This window comes from Bombus impatiens, unplaced genomic scaffold (assembly GCF_000188095.3).
Source record: "Bombus impatiens unplaced genomic scaffold, BIMP_2.2 scf_0418, whole genome shotgun sequence".
Lineage (NCBI taxonomy): Eukaryota > Metazoa > Arthropoda > Insecta > Hymenoptera > Apidae > Bombus > Bombus impatiens.
Window position 1 is genome coordinate 3,594,177 of NT_176837.1, and position 26,628 is coordinate 3,620,804.

Here is a 26,628-nt window from a genome sequence, read left to right on the forward strand (position 1 = left end):
ATAGATCGATTTGTAAATTAATAACGAAAGTAATTATCCATTTATCGATAATCGCCAAGTAAATAATTTTTATCAAAATACGTAGTAGTTGACAGGTTAGTTAATTCGATTAAATAACTTTAGTATGTACTTCCCGTAATATCTGGTATAAAATCAAGGAAGTATATTACGAATATTTAGGAAAAATAGTTTGCGCAAGTTTTCTACAGACAATGTTCTCAAAGTCGGTCAAACTATGCTGACGTATTCTATTTGCGAAAGATAGCCAGAATTCACGTATACAAGTTTGATTGTGGCCACGCTCTCTGCTTCAAACTAACTAGGCAGAGGTTTTATTTCTGAATTGTTAGAACTCGGCTTGTTCTGGCGATATGGTCGATACTAGAAAAAGTCCGGTGTACTACGTGTTACTGACAATTAAAAAAATGAAACGTAGATTCTTAGAACATCTACGCATCTTATTGTAACCTAAACGAAATTTTAATGTCATTTACGTCTAGTTTTATTCTATGTTAGATACTCAAAATTAAACAGTTTTTTCGTAAATTGTTTTTTGTAGAGATATCTTCGTGTCGAACTTGTAATTGTATATGACGATATATTGATATTTTAAATTGAGGCTACAAATACCGAAGATGATGACCTGTGACAGCTTTTGCTTGCAATTATCTTCAAAACAACCCCACAAATTTGTTTCATTCGATTTGTGGCACTTTTTATATTTTCAATTTATCGACACACGATTAGTAGTTAGTTCATAGTAATTCATAGTATTATTAGGTTCATGCTATGGATAACATAATTATGATCGTGTTACAATCAAAACTCACGAAGAAAATTGTTTTTAATGAATGTGAAACAACGTTCGAATTATCAGATTATTAGAGTAACAGAATATCAGTTAAAGAAAAGTTAAATAACACACAGATTACATGGCTCTCTGCCGTTTATTTGCTTTTAGTTAACGTAAAAGAATATCTGATGCAATAAAAAATAATTCTGACGTTAATAATATCAGAATAAATATCGACAGCGTCTAAATATCTTTTAATTAGGTACTGCCGAAACGCAGGTAATATTTCACACGAAACTCTTTCTGTGTCGTTTTATTACAAATTTCCCGTCCTCGTGTGAAACTTGTCGATGCAATTTAATCCTTTGTGAACGAAACATTATTCAGGTTCAATTTAAAAGCAAATTAATTGTAAACGACAAAGTTTTAATTTTGAAAATTTATCGTGCTGTTGAAAATTCCATAGAACATTGAAGCTTCAATGTCAAAAATATCTTGGAACATTAACATGTAATATTATTGACAGAAAATCTAATGTAACACAAGAGTCCCTGTATCTCTCACTCTCTCTTTCTCCCTCTCTCTCCCTCCCTCTCTTCATAAATATCAACTTTTGGTACCTACTGAAAGTATCCCAATATTAATACTCGTTCACAAAATATCAATTCAATTGATCGAATTCGAATTCTATTGCATCTGTACAAGAAATCTATCTTCTGTTTGATTGTAGAATTGGACGGTTCATAAGGGCTATAAATACGAGACAAACCGAAGGAAATAGAAGATACGAGAGCGAAAGAACGAGGCTGTTCTTTTCTAAGGTTTAATTTATGACAATAGATCATTAGAGAATCAAGAACGATCGAATAAATTCAACTTCTTAAAAACAAGTATTCCAAGAGCAAATTTATAACAATACGAAGACTGATATAACTTGAGATACCACCAAACCCCCTAAACTAACCACAAAAACTAAAGACACGATTGAAATCTACGATATTCGTAGAGAATCACGTGTCGAAGCAACCTAATAGAAGCATCTTTGTACAAGAAATTGTAACAACGAAACAGAACAACAGAAATCACCGAAAAACCAGCAGTATTCCTATAATTTCAGTGAGCAGCCAAAAATCTTCCGATCGTTACACCATTTAGAACGAACTGAGTTTCCTCGGCTAGTCCGAGTATACCTGAATGCGTGCACTTCTTATGATTCTGATGACCTTGGCAGTTAACATGGTGTCCGTGAGAATGGTGCGTAGGATGATGCTGCTGGCGTTGCTGGTGCTGGTGCTGGTGCTGATGCTGGCTGATCGGCGATTTAAGCACGCTCAGCACCAGATCCTCGTGAGATGGCACGATCGTCGTGAGCTGTCTGCTCTGCCTGTATATGTTCTCCTGCTCCGCGCGGTTCATCCTGCATCCAAGTCGTCGACGTTGCAAATAAAATCCCGGATACCATTCGTGTCTCCCTCGACCCGGACCGCTACCTAGCATAACAGCGTGCAGCATCCCGACGCTCTCTTGCAGCAAGAACTTTCGTTCATCTGACCCACCGCCAGACGATTCTCCCTTTTTTTCATGGTCGTCTCAGATCTATGATCACTTCACGGTACGCGGTCTTCTTTCTTTCTTTTTTCTTTTCTTTTTTCACAACTTGATAAAATACACGTTTTATACGATTTAAACACTATTCGAGTATTTTGTTACACCGATTCCGATTCAATTTTCAATTCAGGGAACAATGGAAGTAACAACGTTTCCGGTTAAAGATTGCGTGTGCAATTGGTCATCCTTTGATGAAACTATTTATGATTTCGGGTGTTAATTAAGCACTGATGAACGTCTCTTAGTACGTTTTAATGGGTTCGTTCGTTATACCAATTTAAGGGGAAATTAACGCGACGAGTACCTTTCTTTTTAATGCAACACCCGATTTATGCTGTTTGAACACTATTTGGACATTGGAAACGTTTAACTCACTTCTGACGCAGTTTGATAACGATTTAAGGGGATTAGGGTTTTAGGTTAAAGATTCCCAGTGTAGTATTCTTCCACATCGTTTAACAAAACATTCGATTTGTGGCATTTAAACGCTATCTGAATATTTTGATGACGAGATTTTAGGGGAGAAACGGATGGTGAGATTTCAAATTCTCGCACATTCCTTCACCACAATTTCGTAAATCACTTAATTCGTGGAATTTGAACGCACTAGTTACACACTGGAGCCATTCAATTTTTCGCTAAACTTTGATGAACTGATTTTTCATAGTTACGATGTAGTAGCCTGGCCTTAAAATTGTATTACAAATTTTAACAAGTTTCGTGCGATTAATATCAAACTGATGAAATTCGTATACTTTGAGACACTAACGCGTAATGAGGATCGTAGTCTTTGAATGTTTTAATCTTTCATGCGTATATCTTGTAAGAAAAAGGATTTTTCGTGAGTGCGAGTCTTTCAACTCGAATCTCTAAGCTACTATCACATTTTCAAAATTTCAAATTCGCTATCAAACACTGGCCAATCTTTCTCTAAAGTCTTGTATACGAGTAAACACTTTTTGCGATGAAAAACAGAAGAATGAGAACTAATGCCAAATTAAACTGCTTTCTACTCTGCTTAAATCAACCGCAGATAATCACGAGTTTGATCAAAAATTTCTTAACCACTCTGATCCTCGAACGCGAAATAGTCGATCTGAAATTGTAACGTTTTCTCTTCTCGCAATTTGAATCAAATTTACGCGATCATTAGCCTATTGGCAGAAAGGTGGCAGAGGGGATCGATCTCTGTCCAAGATCGTTTCCTATCGTAATTCAAATCAATCGCGAACTATCGTAATTCACAGAGATCGTGCGTTTCAATCTCACATAGAAATTAACGACACTTTCCTCCCCCTTCTTCTAAAGTACTTTCTTTTTTATCCAGTTCTCGTAGTTTTCTCCTGTTGTGTCCATGTAGTTTTTCCTGCTGTCGCAACAAAACGACCCTCCATTGCCTTTCCTTGTTTGTTCTTCGTTCTTTTTCCCTTGAGAAGTATCGAGCAATTTCACTCGTTGTCCAACTTCTTCTGCCTTGCAATGCTGTTTCCCTCGCGATATCTCTCGTTCCTCGTTCGATCCACAATCCCGCAAAAGCGATTAGCTCTCGTAATATACTTTGCCTTGTCGATCGACTCGTCCCTTGAAAGTTGGACGATCGAATACGAATCGCTCTTCAACTTCCAAGTTTTTGTCGCATACGATGGTACAAATTCAAGAATCTATCAAAACAAATTTCCGAGGCAGAAATTCTGTCAGGGCAGAGGCCATTGTATAAACAGATCGACGATCTTCAAGGACTTGGATTCGATAGCAATCTTCAATTATATTTCACCCTTTCTGCCTACACGTGATACTTAAATCTGACTCGAGCGATCGTTTCGAGTAATCGTTAATTATACGGCTGGAGCGCGTAATAAAGGCGCAAACGATAACTTTCTACCCCCCTGAATTTGCCTTGCGAAATAGATTTCTCTCCGGGAAACGTGAAGAGGAATCACGTGCTCGTTCCTTTTCCTCGGCTTTTCTTCTCTACCTAGTTGATGTCCTCGACGTTGAGACTCACCTCGAGACTCTTTTAAAGGGATTACACCTCTTGCTTTTCCACAACAGTCTGGTCGACGAGATTGGCATTCTCAGCGAGTTGCGGATCCTCTTGTCGATCGTTGCGACACGACGCGACATTGGACAGTGAACATTCGATGCTCGAGCCGTTGCAGAAACTGATCCCGAGGGTTTCCCGACGATTTCCGCTCACTTATCTTCCAAACAGTCACACACGAACTCTCGTGCGACGGACTCTATTATTCTCAACGTGTTTACCGTGTCGAGATAAAAGGAACGAGAAGTACTGTTTCGTGTAACCTGAAATTGCTTCGGGATTTTACTCGATATCGCGTTACGCTAGCAAAACATTCTGCTTTACTTCTACGCTGGAATTAGCGTATTTATCGTTCGGTATTTTTATCATTTGATTGAATCTCGTCAACCACTTCAAAACTTGTAAATTCTAACAGGGAAGCTTTTAAGGAAGCAATCGCTTCACCGTGAGGACGTGCAAATTCGAAACTCGACGTCAGCTTGCCACGGAAAAGGCTCAAGAAATCTCTTCTTTTCCGACCAGCTTCGAGCTTCTGTACAAACTATTTCCTATCATCGAACGTAATGTCTATTTCGAGATTGAAAATCCCTTGTCGAACAAATAGAACGGGTCTTCGGGAAAAAGAAAAGAATACGCGTGCATGGGTGGTGTGTACATGTCGACGAAGAACGTGTATTCAACACCATCGGATCATCTCTGCTCGAACCTTTCGAGATCTTGCCCTCGTCGGATTCAGGCGTTTCGTAAATTCTTTAAACGCGATCCTAGCTCCGTTTTGACGTTTCGTATATTCTTTCTTCCACCTCTCTATCAACCTCTAAAATCCTACAATCGGAGTAGAAGGAATGCGAGAAATTGATCGTTCCCTGTATTTTCTTCTTTTTTCCATTCAATTCGTTTGATTTGTAGCACGAAATTGCTTCGCAATAGCGAGATCCCTCTATATTGCTCTTATTCAAGACGTCCGCCAGTAGATCCACGTGAAAAGAATTTTGTTGGACTTTGTAAGATTTCCGATTCACCGTGCCCTGGGGAGAATGAATAAAACGATGTAATTTCGGCCCTTTATCCGCATCTTTTCGGGGTATACAGTGATTTAATAAGGCAACGAATGCGATCTCCACGGTCTTATCTCAATCATCCTCGTCACGGGCCGCGTGTTTAACGACGGGATTACATTTTACGAAGCCTCGAATCCGCGTCCGAGCGTTATCCCCGGTCCGATAAAATTTTAATTGAAAGTTCCCACGAGGACGCGTCTCCTTTGACATTTAAGATCCGCCTATTTCGTTGCAGTGCGCTTTCATACCGGTTTAAATGCGGGTATGAAACCGCGATTCAATTTCGTCGTTCGTTTCTTTCTTTCTTTTTCTTTTCTCTTTCGTTCGTCTCTTATACACGCGTCCTCGATTCCTACGTGTCTACGGAAAGTAAAAACCGTTTGGAGTTCGTAAGATGTTGGATCTCGATCGAGTTGGGCATGTGCAGGTTAACGTTCAGGATTTCGAAATCGTTGTAGCATCGTTTCGAAAGAATAAGTTTGACACAGGTGTACGATAATTTGCCTCTTCGATCCGTTCCCCATAATTGCGCGATCATTTACGACTCCGATCGAGGGAGTTTGAACGAAAAAGCTTGGCCGAGTCAGTTTCTTGCAACCTCTGAGAAAAGATCTCTTTCAGTCATAAGCACAGTTCGTCCATGTTTTCGTCCCTCGAGCTTCGATTCCTAACTTCTTCGAATCCTCGCACGCTCGAAATCCATTTCCCTCGATCGTTCACAGACTGATCTTTCTTTTCCCGCGCAATGACAATTATTCACGTACGTTGCAACGAAAAAACCACGATCGTCGTAAAGCCTACATTCGACTTTCACGGATTTTCTCCTAAAGAAAAGAAGGCAGAAAGGAACAAGGAGGAGGAGACGAAAGAAAAAAGAAAACAGGAAGGAACGAGTTAAAGTGCAGTAAGATCGGTGCGAATTTCGCTCGTGTTTCCAGATGATTTTCACGCACGTGTTCCCGCACTCACTCGAGACGGAAGCACAAGGAGGTCGACAAATGGTTGTTCGAGGGCGAGCGACTCGTTGATCACGCAATCGCACCTGGCAGAGGGAAGAGGAGGGTGGATGATACACGAGGTCGCGTGGCGCTGGTCGAAGACGCGTAATGTGCTCAGGACGACAGCCCGCAACCAACTGTGGCTCTTGGCCACCCTGTAGTTCCGCCACCCATCGCAACCCCGAATAGGTGGTGGCTCTCGGCGCTTGCACGCCGCGCACCGTTTACGGATCATGAGAAATGTTTTCATCTGGCCTACCCTCGTCGGGAGCGACAGATCGCACACGCAAAAACCTTACGCTTCTTCCACGGTACTCGAGTTTCACTCTGGTTAGTGCAATGAGCGTACAGGCTTAGAACGATTCATAGAGGGTCTAAGACTTTAACACTAGAACTACCGATAGTTAACACGAAGCTATTTCTACCAAAACCAGTTAAAATGACTGGTCTTTAAAAAATCGGTAACAATAGAATATTTTTATCTTTATTGATTTATTACTTTCTTACAGAAGGAATTCCATGTTATGTAGTAAATCTTTGGTATTATTAATTCATCTGGGATCCCTAAACGAGGGTTGACACATTTATGAAATTATAAAGCCAATCATTTTGACTGATGTAGTATCTCTAGTGTTAGCGATCTAGCGATCGATCCGAATTTTTCCTGACAACCGATATCATCATATTGAATGATGTGAAGTTGTACAAAACGAGGAAACTGATTAATTGGGGTTCGATAAACAGATTGCAGGACCCTTTTACACTTTGACAAGTACCAGTCATTCCGACTGGTGCCGGTATAAGTAGCCTTAATATAAAATTATTTTAAGTTTGAATACGTAAAAAACGAAATAAAATTCATTGTATTATTCTTTTAGTTATCGTTGCGAAAGTCATCATTACAAAGTACATCATTGCAGAAAAAAATATAACATGAAGTAGAAATTTTAAAATAAAATTGTAAAACCAGTCAATTTGATTAGTGTGGCAGTTCTAGTGTTAATAACGGCTTAATAGCAATTTTCTTAAGCAGTTAGCTGTTTTTTTACGAGTATAGTTAAAGTAACGTCATGAAGAAATGGCAATTGTTTTATTTCATTTTTATTTTTTTATTTTAATTTCATTTTTATTTCAAAAATCTCTCATTTCATTTCGCTCCAACTATAATTACATTACGTTGCTAATTCTATATTGTAACAGCCACGTATGCTCTGTGTTTCACGAGTATACTCGTCGTCGCTTACTTTTTGCGACACAACTTAGGCACACGATTTTCAAAGAGCTCGCAAATCCTAAATGGTTAAGTGCAACAGAAGAGAAAAATTTCCTTCGAATATTAGCATTTTGTTTGTAATAATATTATTATCGTTGTTATCATCGTTATTAGTGTGGCGAATTCTTGGATACACAGATATAATGCGCGGGGAAATAAATTACACACGCAGATACGCATATGAAAAACAAAGAAAAGAAAAGAAGAAATTGCTAATGCTTCTGTGTTCCAAAATGGGTCTAATCGGCTGACGATAGGGTACTCTAAGAGCGTTAGTAATTAGCAGAGAATTTAGAGATCCCGCGAATAAGCTCCACAGCGTTAATATTACGAGAGATGACGTTACTACGATGAGCCGCAAATGATAAGTTGGACTTGAAGGTGACGTCTAGATTCTTGACAATGCTTAGCGTGGATAATGGTATAGTATAATTAAAGACTAAATTATATTTCTTGCTGCTAAATCTAAGGGTATAACGTTTAATTAAGCTGAGGGACAATTTATTCAGCGCACACCAATCATGAAATCTATTAAGATCTACGTGAATTAATTGTGCGAATTACGGACCTTTAGTTCTATGAAAAATTAATTAATATAATGAATAATTATGGTAATTACAGGTTGAATGATTATAGGTATAACGCTAGCTTGTATAATATTGAAAACAAATGTTACTTAAAGTTTCACATCTCTTCTTAATTTGCTAAGGAATTAAACCAATTCGTAATATTCAATTACGGGAAGTTTCAAAAAATTAATTTTTCTCATACAAACAAATGGGAAAATATTACGAATCCTGAAGATAGTTTTTCAACTAATTTCATTTCTCCCGAAGTATTTATTGGAAATTACAAGAATTTATAGAAGATCTGCGAAACGAAATGTCTGCAAAGCCTTGGCTTGGTTGGATTAAACGGTTTGGAATCCATTAAGCGTACAAATTCTGCACCGTTTATATTGCGTTTCTGCAACTATTTTAAGAATCGTAATTCCAGCCCTCCACTATCTTCCTCATTTTTATTAAATCTTAATTGCAACTTATAATCTTAATACTATACAGCGCTAATTATAATTGCGGCAATTTTTTCCATGAAACATAATACGAATATTTTCCTCATACCTTTACGAATTATTACACGTGTAATATTTGGAATTTATTGATATACAAAGTAAACAATTACGATCATCGGATCTTGGTACAACCAGCATTTCCTGGATTCATTATCAGTTCATAATATAAAGATAAAAGCTTGGAAAGTTACATAACTGAGAAAATTGTTATGTGAAGAATTCTCCTACACAAAGACGACACGAAACCAGATGCAAATACGTTCGAAAAACTCTTTGAAAACTCTTTCTCGAAACTTTCGTTAAGAGTTCTTTCTGAATATCCTTTCTTAACTCTTATCCGCAGTCTTCGCCCTTAAAAGGATTCACTCCCACGGTTACACAAACATACATTACACATTATACATATACATATATACACATAGCAACGTTCAAAGCTAGCCAACTAGCATTTTTAAAATATTAGCTGTCCAAATATTGTCTTTCCGTTGTGTACAAAATATCTTTTACTTCTACGACATTTCAACAATCTTTAGCAAAGCGATTTTTACGTGCATTTTAGTTTTTGTATAAAGAATTTTCACAAATTGTTTTCGCGACCAGTCGCTTAGAAAGTACGCAAAAAATGTTAAATCCTTAAAAATTGACTTTTATAAATTGTAGCGATGAAAGAAAGTGACGATGGATAGATTGGAAAATTGAAGGAAATTGACGCTGAAACATCGAAAATCTGGATCGACCGAGTTGATTATAAAAAGTTGGAAGATAAAATGAAGGAAGAAATGTGTACAATGGAATGGAACAAGAGGAAGGAAACGATATACATATTTCCGCCGTGACTGATTAAGTTAGCAAATCCAACGATAGTTTCGAAATCAGATGCGAAAGTTATACAGAACTTACCGACAGTTCGAATAATTTAAGCGGAACTTTTTGAACCGGAACAGAATGAAATTATTCAAACATGGCTGCAATAAATCGTAGAACGGTTGCTGAATTTCTCTACATTTCCTTTTTTTTCTGTTTTATTGCTTTGTACGATAACTTTCCGAACATTTCAACCATGCACTTGATGATATTTACCCTAACAATCCCAGCCCAGATAAAGTAACTGGTATGTTAAAAATATATTAGAACATATACAAATACCTATTTTATAGGAATCAAACATACGATAAGAAAACGTCCACGGTTTTGAAACAAATAGTTTACTGTGCTATAGATACTTCAATTTCTTCAAACTTCATCAGATTACAGGATCTATTGCGTTGGTAAGTAAGTGATTGCGGATTTTGTCAATACCACCTAATGACAAAATCCGCAATCACTTAGTTGCCAACGCAATAGACGGAAGAAGAAACGATTGATAGAAATAAGCAACGCTTAAGAATTTTCTATCACTACCACAATGTTAAATAATACTAATAATAATAGTAACTAATAATATATATGGTATTCAAGTAACCTAATTACGAAAATATTAACAACCTTCATCGCGCCTATTTATTCTTAACATATTATATTCGTTAAAAAAAATAACAAGCTGAAAGAAAGATAAAGATATAACTCGTTAGTGATACTCTTTTTAAATACACGTATATATTTATCTTTATGCGCATACGAGAAAGCAGAGAAAAGGCAGAAATTAATGGGAAAATTTCACGATTGCATGCAGATGCACGTTAACGAGAGATCTTCGTCCTATGGGCAGCATCATTAAACAAGTTTGTTTGTACTGAGAACAACGCGGTGAATGTATACCGCGAGGTCGGCTCGTCTGGTGAACACAAAAAACGGTGGAATTTGTAGAAAATTGTGAAAAATATTAAAAAAGTTGAAATTAGGTGTAATTTCACAAAATTACGAAACTCAGATTTCTATAAATGAGAAAAAAAAGGAAGGTGTTATTGATTCGTTTCTATTTCTAGCATTTCTCCTGCAAGATGCAACGATATAAATAAATATTTTACTGGCCGATTCTTATTCCCTTTGAAAATGAAGAACTGTTACGTATATCGGTGTAAATATCAACGTCCTCGACAGTCAGCTTTATGGTCACGTTTCTGATCTGCGGGATCAGAAATTCTTTTCTGTCGTTAGATAAACGAGCAATGCGTCCCAAAGGATTTCTTAAAGTGTCTCGCAACCCTTCTTCGACCACGATAAATTTTTCTTACCGCCGTCAAAAGGGAAAGAAGTCCCCTCTCGCATGCGTGCCACGTACCTTTTTGCAACTCTATAGGGACGCCAACCCATAATTAACAATTCGATATATACGAGATGAAAAATTGAAAAGTATACGTGATACATTCGATATAAGAATGACTTCGACGTTACTTGATTTGTTATTATTAAGACACATTGACAAATTTGGAACGGGTACAGCCAACGAGTAATGGAACAAAATATGAACGAAAGGAAGGGGAAAGTAATAACTGAGATACCGACAGGAAGAGATGGCGATATTCAAAAAAAAGTGGGAGGACGACAAGATTAGAGAATCAAAATACGACGGATTATGTAACTACATACAAAATATCAGGATGTCACGTCACATAAAGGAAGAGGGGAGAGGGCAAAGCGTTATAACTAGAGGGATATGGAAACGTAGAAGATGCGAACAAGTATTGGAGATCGGAACAGGAAAGAATATGTAAAAGTGAAATATTGAGGGGACGTTGAAACATCTGATAGAAGACAGTGTAGTAGTGGAAGGAACAAACACAAACGTGGAGAAAATTCTAGGTAGATAAAAGATAGAATGGAAGTGTAGAAATGGTTAAGGAAGATAGAAAGGAGGAGGAAAGGAAGAGGAAAGATAAAGTAGGAAATGATGGGAGAAATATCAAAGATTAAAAGTTGCAATAAGCAGACGGCTAGCAGTAGGAGTGGCTGACGGAAATAATAGTTTTAGAATAGGAAGAACTTGCAGCGTAGATTCTTAAATACATAATATGTTGTAACTAGGTTAAGGCTAGCATAAGAATAAAGTATACAAGTGGATGAGTGAAAAGATCGGACGAGGAGAAGGTGTTAAAAAAATTGTAAGCAAGTCTTCACCGTGATGTCGAGATCAAATAAATTATTGCTATTATTATTTTGATGAATTTTTGTTCCTGTTTATTTTTTCTTCATCTTCGTTTGTTATAGTTTTAGAATTTTTATTTCTAGACAAAACAGATAAGAAAACATTCTTCTAGAGAGAAAAATATCAGTCTAAATTGGAAGAACGTAAATCATTAATCGTATTTTATTAGATATACAAAGTGCTATCTCTCTACATCGATGAATTTTATGATTTTCTTCGTATAGTCGGCGAATCAACTCGATTCTGTCATCACGAATCGTACATATATATAATAGAACTGTCACGATAAAAATTAAAGATTCACAAGTGAAGCATATAAACGCGGAAGCTTTCTAAGGAAGCGTTTTAGGGGCAATTTTGTCAAATCAACGCCATTGATAATGAAAGAAGCACTAAAAGGTCTACTAAATATACTGTACCTATACATACCTATAAGTATACTGAAATTAGGTTATAAATATATACAAATAAATACATACTATGTGTGTATAAACCCAAGCTATGTACGTATACAGATATCCTGTAATGACATCTAAATGGAAATCGGAAATGACCATTTACATGCTTCCAACTCCAATTGTTATAGCAATTTTCCGAACGTCGAATTGCAGAGAAATATATGGAAAATGAGAAAAAGAAACATTTCTTGAGTAGAAGCACAATCTAACTTCATTTGCCCGGTCCAATTTCATGATATCTGTATCTCATATAGCTTACCGGCTTATAGTGATAAAACGACTTCAACTGATAAATGGCTTCTGGCGAAAGGATTCAAGCCACCTTTTGGCGGCAGTAATGCGTGGTTGAATAGCAATCGATATAAAAGTAGGATTACCAGTAGCTCGTATCTTCGGACATCCACGAGCGCAGTATCGGTTGTGGTCTCGTTTCGATCGAGCAATTCAAGAGAGAAATGTAATTTTAGTTCCTACTACTACATATTTCCTACATATTTATGCTTATATCGATTTAATATTCTTTGACACGAAATTAAAATGTAAACATTTTAAACATATATAAAATTATGTATGTTTAATATACCATTATATAATATACAACATATCATTCTATCATCCTTATTATACAAATATATATAATATATAAGTCAGTATATATAACACTATGGATTAAAAAATATCATTAAAAACAAAAAATACCTGTTATCGAAAGACGCATAACATGATATCTACATGTACTTTAACACTAGAACTATCATACCAATCAAATTGACTGGCTTGACAATTTTATTTTCAAATTCCTACTTCATGTTATATTTTTTTCCGCAATGATGTAACGAGTTTTGCGGCGATAACTAAAAGAATAATATAATAAATTTTATTTTGTTTTTTATGTATTCAAACTCAAAATAATTTTGTATCAAGGCTACTTATACCAATATCAGTCAAAATGACTGGTACTTGTCAAAGTGTAAAAGGGTCCTGTAATCTGTTTATCGAACCCCAATTAACCAGTTTCCTCGTTTTGTACAACTTCACATACGTTTTTTAAATTTTTACTGCGTATCGTTTGATAAGATGATATCACTTATTAGGAAAATTCCGGATCGATCGCTAGATCGCTAGATGCTAACACTAGAAATATCACACCAGTCGAAACAACTGGTTCTACAATTTTATAAATGTGTTGACCCTCGTTTAGGGATCATGATTCCTAATGGATTAATAATACCAAAAATGTACTACATATCATGTTCCTTCTGTAAGAAAGTAATAAATCAATAAATATAAAAATATTTTATTGTTACGTATTTTTTAAAGACCAGTTATTTTGACTGGTTTTGATAGAAATAGCCTCGTGTTAACTATCGGTAGTTCTAGTGTTAAATATTCTACATTCTTAAATTTAATTCTAAAATTAATATCCTTTATGTTCTTTAAATTTATCGATATATATGCGTGTAACGTCTGTACAACGATAAAGAACACTCGTCCGAACAGTAATTTTTCCTTAAATCGAGATTCTACGATTTTAATGAGAACACCTTCTAACGTCTGCCCAGCCAGTTCGAAACTAACAAAAGCGCAGAAACGTTTCATGGCACGTGTGCACTTCGAATCGACATTTCGCAGAGCGAGCTCGTTCGAGGCACGAAACAACCACGAGAAACAAACACCGCCAAAGTTGCCCGTCAGGCTCGATTAATCGAACAACGTTCCCGTTTTCCAGCCAAAAGAAATTTCGATGTTTCGAGGCTGAAGCTCGCACGTTGCAGAGGCTAAAGCGTTGCTGCGGTTGGGATGAGTAATGGAGGACAAAGGCAGCTGTTTGTCAGAAATATTTCCAACGTTTTGACCACGCGGTTCCATTGAAACGGCATCGATATGGAACGATTTCGGTGGTAATCGAGAAACAAGAGGACTTCTTATTGATTCACATTTCACGTTGTCCTCTTTAAAGTCTCGTTGTTCCCAAACATCTTCCGCGATATCCGATTCCCGGAAATACCAGTATTTCAATGGAAAAATGGCTCAAAAATAATTAGATCGTTATGTTCTTGGAAAATATCACTTTGGAAAAGAGAATGGTATTCCAAGGTATCGTGATTCTTCTTTCGCAAATGTATAAAATATTTTACGTATTCTGTTATCGTACATCATCACTTAGATCGTAGGTCATGGATCGAATAAAATATTTATTCGATTTATAAAATATATTTCAATTATTTCGCAATTTCATTGAACTGAGTGTTCTCTTCCTCTCTCTCTTTTTTTTTTTTTTATTTGAACATAGCGTAGTATATTTTAGGTTGAAGGATTTTGTTCATTTTGTAAGATACCGATGATTAAGGATTGGTTGAACGATCTACTCTTCGTTATCTTTGACTCGCAATAGATATTTATGTAACAAATAAATATTACAACAGAGACTATACGTATTACGTACGATCCATTTTGTTCTATTAAAATAAAAATCACAACGTTCGACAGATTAGGTTTCATGTTTGTATTATATAAAGATGCATCGTTGTAAAAGACGTGTCTGTAAAAAAAAAACACTTTTCAGACAACATAATACCACGCGGTTTTGTTGATTCTAACGAAGCTACAAGTTGCGAGATACTACGATTGAGTAGCTTTGAATGTAAATGTTACAAGTATTAACGAAATGTGATTTTTCTAATATCATGCTCCTAGGAAAATGCTTCGGAGACTTGAGTCCAATCTTTTAGAACATTTTATATATTGCATTATAATTGGTGTAATTGGCTCGTTAACAAGTTAACGTATTATTATTCGATAACGAACGAAATAAGCAGAAACAAACTGCTAACTATTTTATCCATTCAACCTTTTCCCTCTAGTGTCGATATACCATCGATAAAGTGAAATTTCGTCCTTGCTATCGTGACGACTTTTCCACCTCTACGATTTCCACGGTGACCTCACCTGAAAGCGTTCGAGCATCCCGCCGGTTGCTTCGCAAAAGATAAGTCGATAAGTCGAGTCAATGGTAGCGAAGGTATCGCGTCAAAAGCAGTCGAAAGATCGACAACACGGACTACCGTATACAAAACGGTTTAAACGGAGTTTATTCACGGTTTGCTGCCGTCTTTATGGCCCCGAACGCGTATGGGAAAAGTTCGATTAACCGATGGGCGGGTTAATTGATTTTATTAGATGTTCGAAACGAGTTGCGAACAAAAAACTAATACCGCTTGGTGAGGTATAATTTTATATAACGTAAGGGATAAAATGCACGAAAGCACAAGGAAATTACGATATTAAACAAATAAGAAATTGATTTTTCGATTATCACAGACAGTTGTTAAAAACGTAATTCGATAATTACCATAGAAAATATTCTAAAATTAGACGAGCCCTTTAGCGTCATTATTAAACCTGAAATATATCATTAAAAAAAATAAGAGTAGTAAAATCAATTTACGTATCAAACTCAGACGAATCGAACGAAACTAAGCGCATTCTGCACATTCGTTGATAAACCAAATTAAACCATTTAGCAGAGTACGAGATACGATGTTCGAAGTTCCAAAATATTATATTAATTTATATTAACGTACGAAATTACCAAACTTCCATCTCCAAGATTTTTCGGCGTTTCACTTTTGCCCCGTTTGTCTCACATTTGCCCCGTTATACGTTATTATAGCTTTCTCTAAACTGTAACACGATGCTAAAATACCAATTTCAATCTCGAATAGACTATGACCGTTTTCCCTCGCATCCTAATTACATACAACACGCGATAAGTAAACTATTCAAATACGTTAATCGATTAATTTTCATCCAATTATTTTAATTACAGCTACATAGTCCAAAATATAATCCCGCATGGTTGTCTTTTAGAAATGCAGAATCATTGGGACGTCTTGAAACAATATGTATGTGTGTGTGTGTGTGTGTGTAACGGTGTAAGCGGACAAGGGAGTTGAACGCGCTGTAAAATCACTCTCGCCGCATGCAATTATGCCATGGCTGACCTATACACCTGCTTTCGCTGCCGAGTAAACTGGTTAAGACTCGTGGGAGTAATCCCTGACCAGGGTAATAACCAGCTTTGTTAACTGTTTCTGTGTAAACGCCACGCGACCAGACATCCCCAATGGAAAATACGTGTATGGTCAATGTTAAGTATAATTCTCGCTGATGAAATATCATACAGGGAAGTGATTTCTGAGCTTATTGTCGTAACGATTTGTTGCGTCTATACGATTAATGGATGTAACGTGACAAGACTCGTTAGAAAGACAGGAATTTCGAGGATAACTATAGGAGGAATTAACAGAAAGTTACGACAGCCGTTCAACTTTCCTTATGTGTCTTTCGAATAATTCTTCTGTCGTATTAACTTTCGAAGACTGAAGTGAAAGTAGAAAAACCAATAGCTGAGTTATTCAAAAAGTCGAAAAGGAACAGTTGAATGAAATTGGATAACACGGAAGAGGATAGAATAGAGTCGTTCGTGGTATTAAGAAGTTTGTGGCAAATACGAACTGTTCTTAAAAATGCTTTCGAAGATCTTTTTGAAACATTTGTGGACATTTGAACAAAGACAAAGTTACCTTTATTAGACTTGCAAATTACATATTATATTTTATTATAGTCTATAAACCGTATCTTTGTTTAAAATATCTGAACCGCAGATATATTTACATTAAATATAAAATGAATACGCACGAGAAAGAAAGAGATTTTATAAATAAAGCCGGGAAATATCAATTAAAAGGCAATGAAATGTCAGATCATAGCTACCGATGAATTTGTTTTGGAATTGTGCTTTAATTTACATATAAAACAAACGCAAATCTCGTTAACAAAATAAAAACTACACGCGTACCATCAAGCATACCAGCAATCGTACGAACACGTGTTTCATCATCGCCGACCAATTCATATTCATCGTCGATTCATCTCTGGCCCATCGATAATCCTTAACGACACTTCCAATTGTACGTGACTTTTCCAGCAAACATGTATCTAACTTTTTCAGCCACCTCGACTGGCTCATAAACCAGACAAGAAGCAATTTCACGATCAAAAGCGATCGATCGAATGCAATCTCAACCGGCTAAAAAGAAAGAAAACGATCGAATCGAGTTCTGTAAAAGCGAACAGCCACACCACGAAGGTATTCGAGCTCTTTAACTTCGGCAACTGTGCCGACACCAATATCGTAACGCCTACTTGTCACGATCCGATGTTCGGTGCACGCGGACGGAGTAAGTAGTTCGTAGTGAAATGCTAAATACCGTCGACGACCCGCGTGTCTATTTATAGAGGCGGCTGGATCGATATTCGGCCGGTATAGCAAGAGTAAACCGGGGCTAGAGCACGCGAGAAGGAAAAAATAGGAAAGGGAAGTGAGAAAATACGATGAAATCGGCAAGAAAAGCTTACAAAGAGTGAATACAGAAAGCGAAGAGAGATAAGAGAGATACCAAGCGAAAAAGATAAATACAGCGAAGAGCATAATTAAGATATTGTCACGCGAATTTTATATATTTTTCCCTGGCAATTCCAATAGATCGAAATATATTACGCCATAATATTTCATTTTTACAAAGTATTACGTCGTACCGGACCACTTTTCTCTGACAATCTAAACCGTTCGCGTTGTTGAAAATTTGTTAGTCTCCTTCCGCTGTTGTGAATAGCAATATCGCAATGAAATCAACGAAGAAGCCTATCTACCGGAACAAGTCGACCGCCAAGGCAATAAATTGATTTATTTTGCATAGTTTTCTTAAAAAAAAAGGAAAAAATTTATCGTAGCAATCTTCTCTTTTAACGGCCGGAATTTATTATTCAGATGAGTAACGGTGATAAAGGTTATTAACGAATTACGAGCTTATTATTTCGCCCGTTTCACGCCACTTTTATATTACTCTTTGGAAAAGCTTTTCCATTACTTCTGATGGCTTGGCATGACTTTCGTTTATAACAGTCTTTTATTTTATACGACTTTCGCGGGCTTATGCAGTGCACTTGCTGGTTACGTCGTTTTAAAAAGGCATGAGATAAACCAAAATGTTTTTTATTTGTTACACAGAAGGGACCAAAAGATGTTGGCTGTGTGCTTTCTCAAAATTGAATCGATTTATCGTCGGTTGGGAAATTTCTTTTGTTGAAACGTGCATACGTCCTTTTATCCTCCTCTGTATATTAAAATTTCTTTCGCGCTCATAATTCGCGATAATTTATCTTCAACGTTTTAAAGCTCTTCACACATTTGTTTTTTTTTTCCTTTTTTTTTTTGGCACAAGGTGCACGAATAAGGGAACGTTGAAGGGAGTGAATCGCCCGAGGAATCCCCGTTTTGTTCCAAAATCAGAAGCGCAAATGCGAAATGTGAAAGTTCACGTTAAATTTAGTTGCAACGCCGCTCATCCGAACCTAGCGTTTGATCTCAAAGCAAACCACGATCTACTCCAATCTTCCACCTGCTCTCCTTGTTTGTTCCTTTCACACGTTTCTCCTCCACCATTTGTTCATCTTTCTACTCGACGAATCCTTTTCTTCGTTTCGTTTCCCTTTCCTGCGAAACATCGTTAGAGTGTCCTCGTCCGGTTGAATCTATAACAACTGTGAATTTAAAAGCAAGAAGAAAATTTGCAAATAACTTGTAGTAGTTAACGAAGTAAATGTATTCCGAGCTCCACTCCAGCAAATAGATTTGGATAGGAGATTTCTTTGAAAATATTCTTCTTCTTTGAAAATATTGAAAATATTGTATACATTAAGAAAGTAGAACCTAGATTTTTTCATTCGAAATCATGCGAATCTCCGTACGGAAAGTTTTAGAAATCAAGTTATCAAATTTACAAATCATTAAATTTAACGAGATTTACCGATTTACAGATTTCAAACATATGAAAGGAATGAAAAGATGGAAAAAGATGATATGCAAGGGTACAAGATATTTATAAGATTTTACGCGTCTAAAAATATATCTAATCAGTGATTAGTTAATCCTGAAACAAATTTTTCCGACGTTGTATTAAGTTTTGTAGTTATCACGTTTTTCAACGTTCCATTTAGAAAAATCGAAACGTCATGGTACAAATTTCCCAGTCGATGCTCCCATGCCGCCGCGCAGCTACGCTCGCGTTGCACTCAATAACCACTATCAAACATTTGTTAAAATAAAACCGCGACAACCGAATAAAATAAAAAGTCGAGAAATATAATACGCGAAATCAATGCCGTTAATGCTTCGATTGCGATTTAAATTGGTTCGCTCGTGAATACGCTGATTTCTCAATTTTGTCACGTCAACGATACACGATGCCGCCTCTAAATAAAGGACGACAAATCTCGTCGTTATACTTGCCTTCATATTTCAGTCGCTTGACTTTTCCCAATATCGCTGCGAAATTAATGGTTAGACTGCGGATTTTTATACAAATTTGTCTTTTTATGTACACGACTAAAGAAACATAACTTTCAGATTTGTTTTGGTTATTAAAAATTATAACGAATGCTCTATTTTAGATATTTTGTACATTATCGTTACATATTAGATATATTTTAACTAATATTTTCACTATAACATACAAATTACACATTATATGCGTTCTGTCCTTATCTTCGTCTTCAAATTTCTAAAACAAACACAGAATACTCCGCAGCGTGTCAAATTACGATTCGATTATACAAAAGTACATTAAAGAATGGCGCCGAATAAAGAACGAGTCGAATGGAAATCGTTTTAAAAATACAGCCTTCGAAATTTGATGTTTTCTCAAGACGAAATCTTTTCTAAAGTGTGCTCCTTTTGTGCCACAAGAACTTGTACAAATAAATTTTGCAAAATGGAAGTTATCGATGGAGAATCGTTCTATTTCTACTTTCTACTAGAGAATACCACTAACTCAACTCCTGTATAACCAGATAGACGCGAGTCGATCGTGTTCTCGCATGAAAAGGAACGCGAACCGACTCGGCTGAAACTCTGAAATAGAATGTGCAAAGGGGCCCATTAGCGACCTGTTTGTACACTCCAACGCTCTGAAGTGAGCACTTTCCGTGCTACTTCATCTTCTGCTAAGAGGCTGACCTCGCCGAACGCCCGGATCCTATTGTCTCCGAAGTGAAGCGACGTCTTCGCCACAAAAAAACAAGAGGATAATTCTATACGAGCTCGTGTCTGTTTCCCATTGTCATTCGTTTCAATGACGGAGGCCTAAGGTGACGGATCTCTTTGCGTTACCTTCGTTTTGCCTGCCACTGGAACCAACTGAACTTGTGCTAATTAGGAATTTTTCACACAACATCTCGAGTATCTTTCGGTGATTCATTCACGGCAGTTGAGCTCGAAAGGTTTCTATACAATTTGACGATTTTGAGAGAGCTGGCTTTGTGCGATCGAGAAGACAGATACATATGTAGCTTCGAAGTACCGTAAATATTTTACATATAAATATTCTATTTGTGTATTATATAGATAGATATAATATTGCACGTTTCAAAGGAGAAGTTAATTATTAACAATTTCAAACAAAAAATTTGATAAATATTTCGAACACAGATACTTCGTGTCTATAGGCACTCTGGGTAAAAATATAAATATTTTTTCATAATGTTATATTTTCCAAGTGGAAGTGCACTTTCACATCTTTTCGCAAGCGGTTTCGCAATTCGAAATTTACAAAACGTCAATATATTCTTTATTTCTGACTTCTCGCTATTTTTTGCATTAGAAATATTATTATATATTACATATTAGAAATTCGAAATTCTCAATCGTTAAGCGACATTTAACGACTCGACCGATCAGCTGACCTCAAAACGAACTAGAACATTGTATACGATAATTTTACTCTGCTGCTTACTATATATAAATCGGTCGTTTTATACGAATGGTTTTCTGATGGCAGAAAAAGGAAGGTAGAAACGATAAAAAAAAAAGGGAAAGCAAAGGAAGATGAAGAACGAGAGAAGCGAGTTTCTTTCTAGCTTCGCTAATGGTCTCGTCAATAAACTTACTCAGCAAATCCTAACTTACACATATAACGGCTAATGTTGTGTGATGCAGGTTTTGCGTATGTATCAGCTTTGATGGAGAGAATTTCACAAGAATAACAATTACCAGATAGTCGTCAAATGGCGCTTTCGGAAGTTAATATACAAATTTCTAGATATTATTAAGCTTCAAAATATTTGTACATTCTCTACCAAACTTCTTTAAATTCTTCTTTATTTTTCCTTTGAAATAATAAAATGAATAAAACAAAGAGTAACATGAAAAACAAAATTGTCAAATTATAATCTCGTTAGTAAGCTGTAGCGCAAATCGTTGAATTATTTCAATTTTTTTATACATTTATGTAGATGGTCACTATAAAATACATATCGATATTCTCTGATGCGAGAAGATCCTCTCACACGTGTAATCCAATCTCTGTATTCTTCCACATGAATGGTGGCTTACGATACATCTACCATGGGGCAAATAATTAATCTGTCGTAAAAGTTAACGAAATCATCGTCAAACGTTTACTGTCACAACTTACTCGCCGCACATCCAATTTGAATGAATATTTTTAGCAAATAGAATCTTACTCTCGTTTTGGCAAGCGGAAGGAACTTGTTATACTTTGAAAAGATGCTCAACATACGCGATTGGAACGAGAAATCGTGCATATGAAAAAGTCTTCTTTCTCATATTTTGTTTTAAAGTGCGAGCGAAGATATTTTTTAAGTAGTTAGAAAAATATAAATAAAAAGAAAGAGCTTAAGAGAATTAAAAAGGTATTTAGTTATAATATTTGGTATTTATTATTACATTATGTTATATTATATAGTATTTAGCTATAGTCATAGCGTTATAGCATAGTTTTGACGGAAATAATTGATAAAACAAAGTATCGTTGATAATATTTTCATTTATACTTTCTTGAAAAACGTTATATGTATATTCAAATAGATTTTCAATATCAATTTTCAGGAAAATTAATCCTTGCCTGATCAAATTTTATCTCGCGCTTTTAATTTTTTCTACGGAAGATCACCTTCTCTCCGCTTGTACAGCGTTTTCAGCCACATCTTAGTAATTTATTTTAACGAAGTAGTAGTTGTTACTGTCACCGCATGTGTACCATGTTAGCTTTCACGGGAACTCTTCTCTCCCATTTTGTCATTTAACTTCCGACATTTAACGATTATTGCTCCACGCTGTGGAGTTTACTTTGTAAGCTATCAAGAACATCCACGAATTAAATGTATCCTCGCGCCTGTCATCCATAATTGCGTTAGTTTTATTTCTCGTCGATTGCGCCTTCGCAAACAACGGGAAATTATGAAAAACAACGGGATCACAGCTTTTTACCCGAACATATCAATTTTGCAATGGAACAGAGGAGATACGAGCTCGAGCAAAAGAAAATCTCGAAACTCTCAATGAATTATTTCGTAGTTTCTACGTGAAAAGCCATATATCGTTATAAATGATCCCACGTATCCTTTGATACAAGATCGGGAAAAAGGAAAAAAGGAAAACTCATGCTCGAAGAAAAGACCTGGAATTCTTCGATAGAAAATCGTTACTTGAGATGCGGTGTATTTGACCGTGCAAATTATTCCCCTAATAGAACAGCCGTATTTTTCAATAGCATTATTTTCACTTTTTCTTTCCTCTTCTCGTCTAACAAAATTACTTATTATTCTCGGAAATATGGATATTTCGATTTTGAGATCAATCGTTGGCAATCTATCACGTAATTTATACAATAATTTCTAACTATAGTCGAGTAACTACACCACCTAGCTACTTGTTGCAAGGATAATGGAATTATGTTGTCACTTTTGCTCTCTCTCTCTCTCTCTCTCTCTCTCTCTCTCTCTTCGAATTTCGAGAATTACCTATTATTCCATATTAAATATGCATGAAAATTAATTAAACTGAAAGGCTAGATTAAAGTTCGTAAATGAAAATGTTAAACTTCACGAATTACAGGTTGAAATTCATAGTCAGAGTATACGTTGAATTTAATCTTCTTGAAGATTAATGATTAGATTCGCGATTCATGTAGAAATTATATCTGTGTACGTTTCCCATACTGTGTACAAAATTACAATATACTGTATATATAAAATAACAATATACTGTGTACAAAATTGATATCATGAAATGCCATCGAGAAAATATATTTCGACAATGTTTGATATTTTACGGTAAAATTAAACGTTCTCGTTTGCGGAATTATTTTAACAACAAATATAGCTCGTATTTATTTGTTAACCTGACGATTACAAAAAAAAAGTGAACGATGTTATTCGCATAACGAATCAACTTCCTAAAAAAACATTATAAAATATATGAATTTTTATCAAATTTTTTGTTATTTATCTCGTAATTGATCTCGGAAATTAAACATTTGAAATTAAAGAAGATGCATCATAAAGTAATCGTTATTATAACACTCCATTCTAATTATAAAAAAATATTCACAACATTTAATCGATCGATATGTAATTTCTCGACAAATATGTAATAAACATATGGAGACATACAGATAATACAGCAAATATACCTAAGTATACCATGTAGTATAACGATATGTTTGCTAACATTGTTCGCAACTTCACCGTGTTCTCCGTATATTTCTCGTGTCGTACAACCTAAGTGCCTGTTCTTTTCGCCGCTGAAATTGTCGTCAGGATGCACAAATAAAATACAAAGCGGAGAAAAATAGAGGGGAAAGACATGAAAAGGAGAAAAGAAGGTGGCGATTCAAAGCAATATTTCGAACGCTACAAGAAGAGAATCACTTTGCAACCACAGATCTGTCGATCGATCAGGCAAAGTATCGATATTCAGACTTGGACGAGTGTACAGCTCTCGGTGAATTGCGCCTTTTCCCCTAAACCTCGATCAAACGTGAACTTCAATAGCTCTTTTCTCCCAATGAAAACTTTCACAGACTTCCACCGTTCACGCCCGAATCGTTTATCTTTCAACCGCAAGCTTTTTTACCTCGTCAAACTTTGCTTTTCGTACGACTGTGCCTAAACAGTATTTAAATTCAGATTTAAAATGTATTCTTGTCTAAATCTAAAATGTATTTAAAATGTATTGTATAAAATTCTTGGATTCAGAATAAAAATCTAGATACAATTCGTGTCTCCTTCTCTTGAATATTTATGCAATTTCATGTTTCTGCAGATATGATTGAACGAATGGAACACAAACGTAGATTTGTTTAACGATTGCCAAAACTTGCTAAATATTTTACATTGTATATTTATACGTTATATGCATTCTCTCTATATTTCTACATGTTTATCCGGAAGCAACTGTTCGGAAACAGAAGACAAATAACTTGATACATCTGACAGCGAACGAATCACAAGTTATTCGTTCCAAGTAATCAAGCACAAACAATATCTCTTAACGAGATATTCATTTTATTCGGCACACAGTGCGAGAACCAAGAATTCTAAATTTTTCGAATTATTCATTCTGGATCATTGAAAAAAAATAATCTTTCCTAAGGAGATATTACACGCGTGTTTCCTAAGCGTTTCCTCGTTTCATTCATTGCACGATGCAAGGACCATGAAGTGTACAAATTCACCGCAAACAGCCATCGAGAAACATACAAACTCCGAACTTTCCATCGAACAAGTTGAATCAAACAAGTCGGTGCCAAGAATGCAAGAACGTTGCTTGTCCGGCAACGACTCGCAATTTAAGTGGCGCGGAATCAACATTTCGAAGAGACAGGAAGAACATCCAATTGCTGGGAGCAAGAAGGAAATAAACGCGGAAGAAAAACGATTGCGAGGTAGGAGGGAAAGGTGAAAAGCAGCGAAGCGAACGCAACAGCAAGAGTTATACTTTGTGGCAGGGGTCTTTTGGTCGCCGAATGGGAAGAATCGATATTCACATGCGGGTCGATATCTCGCGGCAAGGCCACACCACGACCCTTCTGCATTATTGATGCTTGATGGACGGCTTTTGTGGAACGGGGTGTCTCGCTGTTTGCGGGTCACCAAGCCTCGCGTGCCGACTGCTCTGTGTCACAATAATTTTCTCGCTGCGCACCGGTTATCCTATTCAACGATGGACGTTTGCATGGTGAATGCCTGGAATGCGACTAATCGAGACATTAACAGATAACTAACTACCCTTTTTTAATGCATTCGCCGACGCATTCGATCGTACCACGAGTTTTTATTTTATCAAAAGTTTCACGTAAAGTTACAGAAATTACGTCTTTGATCATAGACGTACGCTCTCTTATTTACTGTTCGTTAGAAACTAACTTTTCTGTCTCCTTAACTGTGAACTTTTGATCGCGTTCTGTTAGGTTTACTTCTTTCTTTTCTTTTTTCTCTTTTTTTTTTTGTATCGTGTAATTTATAAATTTGTGACACGTCTGACAGAATTTGAAATACTTGTTAGTCGCTATTTAAGTTGCAATAATTTCTTCATCTTCTTAAACTTTGCAACTATTAAGGATGAAACGGTAATTAAGAAAATAGATATGTTATTGATAACGGTCACTCACTCTCTATCGTTGTTATTCATTTACTTCTTAATATCAACGTATTCTTTGCTTACATGGTGTCCTTTACGTAATCGATATTCTAGAAAAGTCAGAAAATTAATATCTCATATTACGGACGTAACGTATAGCACGGTTAAAGATGAATAAATTGTACCGAGACTATAGTAACTAAACATGATTTATTGGATGATAGGACGTCGAGGATGATGCATGTTTATACTCATACGTAAGACACATCGATTCCATCATACTTTCATAATCGTGGAACTGTCTATCGTTGATGTTTATCGTCAAAGACATGGAATTTTTAAAAAAATTTTCAATCTACGTCAACCTAATCTCTATATAAATGCTATAATAAATATAATGATGTCGACATTCTTCCTACAACCATTGTATGTCCTGTCTATAGAATTTCAAACTTGAAGATGGGTCTTAAAACCGGCTTTTTAGTCCAACGTCGCTCATTGTCAGCCTCTCACTAACTATAAAATTAACCATTTAAAAAAGATAGTTTCAAGTTTAAATAGATTTAACCGGCGAAGAAAAAGTTGAAACTTTGTCATTATATTCCTTCGTCAAAATCTTCATTAAACGTGATAATATAGATCGACTCTTCCCGCCACTTTGAAAACTAAATTGCTCTATTGGGTTGGCAACTAAGTGATTGCGGATTTTGTCATTAGGTGGTATTGACAAAATCC

General features: G+C 36.1%; 1 protein-coding gene across 8 annotated transcripts in view; it reads right to left on the reverse strand.

Moving 5' to 3' along the window:
* The window catches only part of LOC100741745 (potassium voltage-gated channel subfamily KQT member 1), a 137,881-nt gene that overhangs the window by 67,905 nt on the left and 43,348 nt on the right, over window positions 1–26,628 (reverse strand). For 4 of the 8 annotated variants that reach the window (XM_033321264.1, XM_033321262.1, XM_033321261.1 and 1 more), the window contains exon 1: window positions 1,984–6,625. The exons of 2 other annotated variants lie outside the window; for them this stretch is intronic. In XM_033321264.1, coding sequence (XP_033177155.1) covers window positions 1,984–2,305 — 322 coding nt within the window. In that variant the 5' untranslated portion in view covers window positions 2,306–6,625. Of the gene's footprint in view, window positions 1–1,983; window positions 6,626–26,628 lie in introns of those variants that run through there. 2 more of the 8 variants (XM_033321263.1, XM_033321266.1) reach the window with 2 other exon arrangements.